At 43.8% G+C, this 7,180-nt stretch overlaps 1 protein-coding gene across 1 annotated transcript; it reads left to right on the forward strand.

Annotated features, from left to right (window-relative positions):
* The first annotated feature begins 5,623 nt into the window (after window positions 1-5,623).
* LOC147825664 (endogenous retrovirus group K member 24 Env polyprotein-like) lies at window positions 5,624-6,409 on the forward strand. The gene has a single exon (XM_087185348.1). It carries the CDS (start codon window positions 5,624-5,626, stop codon window positions 6,407-6,409), a length of 786 nt encoding a protein of 261 aa, XP_087041474.1.
* The last annotated feature ends 771 nt before the right edge of the window (window positions 6,410-7,180 follow it).

Below are 7,180 nucleotides of genomic sequence, written 5' to 3' on the forward strand. Positions count from 1 at the left end.
GAGTGGAAATCTAAGAACAATGAGGAATTATGCAGATGAAGATTTGGTTCCTCCCTGGCATCTACCGCAGGTGTGGTCTTGTCCTGGAGATTGCAGCATCCAGGGGGTATCACTCAGGTCTCAGTTGTGACCAGAGGCCAAAATGCAATTATGTCTGGAATGTCCTAGCTGGGCTGTAGGCAGGAGAACTAGGCCTACTCAAATGATTTTTCCTAGAATTATGTAGCATTGCTCCCAACAGTCTAGTTGATCTATCTATTTGTGACAGTGGGGTGTTGAGGTCCCCCACTACAATTGTATTGGTGCATATATGACTTTTCATGTCCGTTAGTATTTGTTTTATATAGTTGGGTGCATAGATATTTATGATTGTCATCTCTTCCTCTTGGATTCTTCCCTTTACAAGGATGTAGTGTCCTTCTTCATCTCTCTTAATCAGTGTGGGTTTGAAATCTACTTGATCTCCAAAGAGGATAGCTACTCCTGCCTTTTTTCGGGTTCCTGTCGCATGGAGTATCGTTTCCCACCCTTTAACTTTCAGTCTATGAGTTTCATTTTGAATGAAGTGTGTTTCTTGTATGCGGCATATTGTTGGATTTTGCTTCTTGACCCATTCTGACAGTCTATTTCTTTTGATTGGTGAATTGAGACCATTAATGTTGATGCTTATAACTGAAATGTATTGACCTGTCATTGCCATGACTTTTCCTTTTTGTTGGGTTCTCCCCCTTTCCATTTAATTTCTTGTCATGCCAGATGGGTTCATTCTGCTTTGCTTCCTGGAGCTGTGATCCTCAATGTCTGTTCCTAGAATATTGTGTAAAATTCTTTGGAGTGCTGGTTTGGTATTCACGAAGTTCCTAAGGTGCTCTTTGTCATGAAAGTATCTTATTTCTCCATCCATTTTGAAAGATAGTTTGGCAGGGTACATCAATCTGGATTGGAGGCTGTTTTCTTTTAGGGCTTGCAATATGTCACTCCAAGCTCTTCTTGCCTTGATGGTCTGTGTTGAGAAGTCTGCTGTGATTCTGATGGGCTTTCCTTTGTATGTGATTTGTTTCTTTTCTCTGACTGCTTGGAGAACTTTGTTCTTCTGTTGTGTTTCTGGAATCTTAACAATTATATGCCTATGTGTAGATTTTTTTTTGATCAAGGCTATTTGGAGTCCTATATGCCTCACTTATCTGTATGTCAAGCTCTTTTCCCCTGCTTGGGAAGTTTTCTGCCATTATTTCTGTGAAGAGATTTTTTTATGTCATCTCCAACACTCTCCTGTTTCTTCATTGAGCCCAATCAGTCTTATGTTATTCTTTTTTGCATCATCTAGCAGCTGCTGGATTGATTTCTCATGTTCCTTTATAATTTTGAAGTGATTTTTCTTTTCCTGGTCACTAATTGCAATCTTATCTTCTATATCTGAAATTCTGTCCTCACATTGGCTCATTCTGCTGTGTAGACTTTCAATGGAGATTTTCATGTCCTGGAAATCTATTTGCACCTGTTTTATGGATTCCATTTGTTTCTTATGTTGGGATTCCATCATGTTCCTCAGCTCCTCTCTAGATTTATTAATCATGTCTTGCACTAGGGGCACAATTTCTCCTGTTATCTGAGAAATTATTTCTGATTTCATTTTTTCCAGATCCCCTTTTGTTGCCAGTTCAGTGGGTCCAGGTGGTTGAGTATCAGAGTGTTCCATCTCATTTCCCTTTGGTGTTGCTGTAGGTGATCTGGAAGTCTGGTTTTGAGACTTATTTATGTGTTTTCTCATTTCGACTGGGGCAGGGGGCTGTTGGCGCCTGCACGGATTACCTCCTCTGAGCTGGGTGAGGTGGGACAGGGGCCGGGAGCAGTGGTAGGGATGGTGACCCAAAAGCCCTTTCCTCTGGGCTGGGGGCAGTGGGAGGGGTTGTGGCCGGGAAGCCCCTTCCTCTGATCCAGGAGCAGTGGGATGGCAGCTCAGCAGCCCCTACCTCTGGGCCCGGAGGGGTGGGAGGGATGGTGGCCCAGAAGCCCCTTCCTCTGGGCCAGAAGCAGTGGGACAGAATGTGGCCCGAATGCCCTATCCTCTGGGCTGGGAGCAGTGCGAGGGATGGTGGCCGGGAAGCCCCTTCCTCTGGACCAGGAGCTGTGGGATAGCGGCTCAGAAGCCCCTACCTCTGGGCCAGGAGCAGTGGGACTCAGTACCGTGGTCTCCTAATCCGGTGTCCTCTGTGTCTTTGTAGTGTGGAATCAGGTGGCTGTACAGAGGAGGGGGGTTGGGGGTCCAGTGGATTGTTGCTGGGGTGCGGGCTGATTCTGCATGTTCTGCATGACTCAGGACCTCGGTAGGGCATGAGCAGACCTGCCTGTCTGCAGCGGGCTGATTCAGCATGTTCTGCATGACTTGGGACCTTGGTAGGGTGTGGGCAGACCTGTCTGTCTGCAGCAGGCTGATTTGGCATCTTCCACGTGACTCGAGTGGCTATAGTTTCTTAGGTGTACTCCTCAATCTTCCAATGCTCCTTTCATTTATATAAATCCCTCTAACTGTTCTTGAGGCAAAGGATTTGAAGGCTGGAACAGCCTATTCCACCACCATATTCACAATTTGTCATATAGATATTTCTTGACATCAGGAATAATTTGTTTCTTCAAAGAAATATAGTTTTTGTACACATAGTGTGTACAAAATGCATAGACCATGCAACAGTTACCTTCTTGAATGGTCATCTCTAATTCTAAAACATTTTTATTATCAGAATCACACAACTGGCTCTCCCAGACATGACCAGTCAGGTGAGACAAGCAGCTTGAAGCTCCAAGGATGTCCCAGGCCCCAGCCATGCAGCGGTGAGGTCCGCTTAGCCACATGGGCGCCTGTGGAGAGCCAACAGCTCTATAAGTATTAAGATGGACAACTTGGATTTCCTATGAAAGGGTTAAGTGAAATATTGTAGAGCTTGCTGCCCAGCTCTGAAGAAGCTAGGTGTAGGAGAAAGTGATAAGAACAGCACAAGGACACGGAGCTAGGGAAAAGAAAACACAGGACTGTCTCAAGGCCTGGGGAATTTCCAGATGTGCCTTATGTAAGATGTTTTCTATTCTTGAGTACTATAAAAGAGAACAGTAAAGTCAATGAAACAGCTCGGTAACTGGGAGCCCTCCTGACTCTGTTTCTTTGTCTTTCTTTTCTTAATCCTCACTTCCCCATTCAGGAACCGTTCAACAGGTGACAGCAGGCTCCATCACAGGTGGCGCCCAAACAGGGACCTGAATACGGGGAGGACGTTGCAGTGAAGGACGCCACGGCTTGTGGATCTGGTTAAGGTAGGAGCGAGCGATATTACTCGGGAGCGAAAATGGGGCAAGGTAATAGCAGGATGTTGTTTGTGCACACTCTTAAAAACATGCTTCAAGCCCGAGGTACCCGGGTTGGACAACAGCAATTATGCAATTTTTTGGAGTTTGTTGAAAAAGTTTGCCCCTGGTTCCCCAAAAGAGGAACTGTTAACTTAGAGTTGTGGAATAAAGTAGGGAAAAAACTTCAAGATTATTATGAGGGACACGGGCCAACTAAAGTCCCTATAGATACTTTTAGTTTATGGTCTTTAATTAGAGATAGTTTAGATCTTCGACATGAGAGGGAGAGGGTTAAAGGACCCTCCTCAAGTCCTTCCCTGGAGGAGTCTGACAAGGCTGATGCTCCTGAGGCTGTTCCTTCGCCTTCCACAGAAAGTGAAACTAAGCCATCTCCCCCGTTGGCTTGTGCTGATACAGAGCCTGCACTAAATAAAGGCCTTTTTCCAGATGAGGGTCCCTTAGACCCGGGAGATGCTGATGATTTGGAAGAGGAGGCTGCTAGGTATAATAATGAGGACGTGACCGAAAAGATTACTAGGTTGGAAAAGACATTGAAGTCTCTTTGTCAGCAGTGGCAGACAGGCTTAAAGGTGGAAGAGGAAGGCCAAAAGACTCAGGGTGAGGGAGGCATAGTTCCTAATATAATTGCTGGTCTTGATCACCCGCTGGTTACAGGTCCAAGATTAATAATAATAAAAAACAACTGACCCTCTTATAGCCATGATCAAACATCCCCCAGGTCCCAGACCTTTGTCTGTGAATTCTCGGTCTCTGTCGCCATTACAAGCTACCCTGCAACATGCGGTTGACAGAGGGGAAGATACCCAGGGTTAATAATAATTATAGATTTATGGTAAAAAATTTTAAAAAGGGAGGACAACTTCAAAATGCTCTTTTTGTATTTACAGGTGTAAAAGCGCTTTTATTCCTTCTGATTCTAATCTCAAGAGATCTCTGTTAATTGACTATTCCAAAGTTTTTGACCAGTCATACAATTATAAATCTGATAATCATAAAAAAGATATTGTAATTCAATTTGGCCAAATATATTTGAGTGCACTCTAATTTTATAAATTGTCTTTTATGTTTGTCTGTTGTCTGTTTGTACAGTTGAGCTCAATTTTTTTTTTTTTACAATAAACAGTTTTAGAGTAAAAAGATATATATATTCATATTATTTGTTTGTCAAAGTAAATAGAGTCTGTGGGGACTCCCTTTGATGAATAAAGAAGTGGCCACCCAGAAAATAATTATTCTGGTCTTAACTCACTGAAGGGACCCCTAGTAAATTTCATAATCTTACAGGAGGAGCAACAACAACAACAAAAAAAAAAAAAAAAAAAAAGAGGAGGAGAAGGAGAAAGTGGGATGAAGGGGCTGCCTGGAAGAGAGAGCTGTGAGGCCTAGCAGTAGTCAAGTTGTCAGTGGGCAGGTGTGTGAGATGGGGTGGACATGTGTGATGCCAGGAGGGAAGAGGATAAAAGCATATGGCACAGGAACGTGGTAGAAGAATCAGAGGCAGATGTTTCCAAGAGTGTTTTCAGAATTCTGTGTTTAAAGGGATTATTGAGAAGTTACAAGGAACTAAGGTTGTGGGAGCTGGAAAGAAATCATGGACTATAGGGACATGTGCATTTGTGCTTATACAGAGAACAGAGATTTGGTAGTGTGTCTCATGCCAAAGTCCAACAGGGAGAGCAATGAGAATGAGGTTAGTTGATGTTGGAAGATCGATATCACCCTTCCTGCCCATATTATATACAGGAGATTAAATTGGCCATGCCCCTTGGTACCATATTTACTGCATCAGGACATGAAGAGGCACAGGACTTTCCGCCCTGTGGCATTGGATGATGTGTTAATAGAACTGCCTCCTGGGAACGATGTGTGGAATGATCAACCATACCGATTCAACATCTCAGGCACTTCCAGCTACATTTTGGATTGGTCAGCTACCCGGCCTGTTCTCAACCTAACTCAATCCATTCTGTCCTGAGCAATTTCTACTGGACTTTAGCGGACTGATAAAAAATATGGCCAACCCTATCTTTGGAAGTTGGCTGCCGCCCTCCTCCCATTGGAGGGGAAGATCAGCAATGGGTCAGCCACAGGAGGGACAATGAAACAGGTTAATGTTACCATTTGTGTAAGACCACCAGTGTTGTTGTTAATCGGAGAGATTGGGTTGTCATTTTTAAATGAGCTAATGTATAATATATCCTGTACTAATTGTATTTTAAGTAATTGTGTTGTTTCTCCTGTGTCTAATAGATCTCGGGTTATGGTTTTAAAACATCCTAGTTTTATAATGATCCTTGTCAATGTATCTGAGCCCTGGTATTCCAGTCAGGGCATACAAATCCTTGAAGATCTTAAAAGGGCCCTGCAGAGATCTCAGAGTGGGGTAGGTCTGTTGATAGCAGGGATTGCCACCCTCATTGCATTAATAGCCTCTTCTGTGACGGCTGCTGTGGCCTTGGCTGAAATGGTTCAAACTGCACAATTTGTTAATCAATTGTCTGAAAATGTGACATTGGCTTTGGAGACGCAGGAGGATATTGACAGAAGGGTGGAACATAAATTGAATGCCCTATACTCAGTAGTTTTACATTTGGGAGATGAATTCGAAACCTTAAAAATGAAATTTAAGCTACAATGTCATGTGAATTATAATTGGATGTGTGTTGCTCGAAAGGAATTTAATTTTTCACAATATAATTGGGAAAAGGTTCGATTGCATTTGCAGGGTGTGTGGCATCATGAGAACCTGTCCCTGGATTTGTTGCACTTACATCAGGAGATAGTTGCCTTACAGGAAGCCGAACCTCTTCATTTTGATGCCTCAGAATATGCTCAACAATTTTTAAGTCAATTGTTGGATCATTTGCCTTCCCTGATGGGAGTCTACCATATGTTAATTGGTCTTTTGGTGGTGATTGGAGCTCTTTTGCTGATTTGCTTGTTGCTCCCTTGTCTATTGAAATTTGTCTTGCAGACCTTTTCCCGTGCCTTTGGAGAGATTCATGGCCTTTGGCTTCGTGCTTTACCTCCCCGACTGGTAATTTAATCTGAGAGGCTGGTAGTCAATGACGGGTAAGGAGTGAGTCAGCGAAATTACCGACCTAAGACAGAGGTGGGATAAATTCTGTCCTTTCCTCAATGACGGGTAAGGAATTTTGCAGTGACCCTCCACCTAAGACAGGCACAGTCTTCTTCATAACGGTCATTTTTTATAAAAACAGAGGGGGAGATGTGGGGAGCCAACAGCTCTATAAGTATTAAGATGGACAACTTGGATTTCCTATGAAAGGGTTAAGTGAAATATTGTAGAGCTTGCTGCCCAGCTCTGAAGAAGCTAGGTGTAGGAGAAAGTGATAAGAACAGCACAAGGACACGGAGCTAGGGAAAAGAAAACACAGGACTGTCTCAAGGCCTGGGGAATTTCCAGATGTGCCTTATGTAAGATGTTTTCTATTCTTGAGTACTATAAAAGAGAACAGTAAAGTCAATGAAACAGCTCGGTAACTGGGAGCCCTCCTGACTCTGTTTCTTTGTCTTTCTTTTCTTAATCCTCACTTCCCCATTCAGGAACCGTTCGACAGGTGACGGCAGGCTCCGTCAGGTGCCTCCAAGGCCCAGTCCATCCCCCCCTCCCCCCACACACCTCTGGCCTTCTGGCTTTTCTTCTACCTGGTCCCACACTACAGAGGCCCAGGGGATTATAAAGACCCTTGTCCTCAGCACCACAAGATAGAGCAGAAGTTAGTAACAGAAAGAGGGCTTCTCAGGCTCCTCGATGAAAACTGAAGCTCAGCAGAAAAGTAAAGAGAATCTCTAC

The sequence above is a fragment of the Heterocephalus glaber genome, unplaced genomic scaffold, assembly GCF_053883595.1.
Source record: "Heterocephalus glaber isolate CG9 unplaced genomic scaffold, H.glaber_assembly_v1.0 deba00001497, whole genome shotgun sequence".
In the NCBI taxonomy this organism is placed as follows: Eukaryota; Metazoa; Chordata; class Mammalia; order Rodentia; family Bathyergidae; genus Heterocephalus; species Heterocephalus glaber.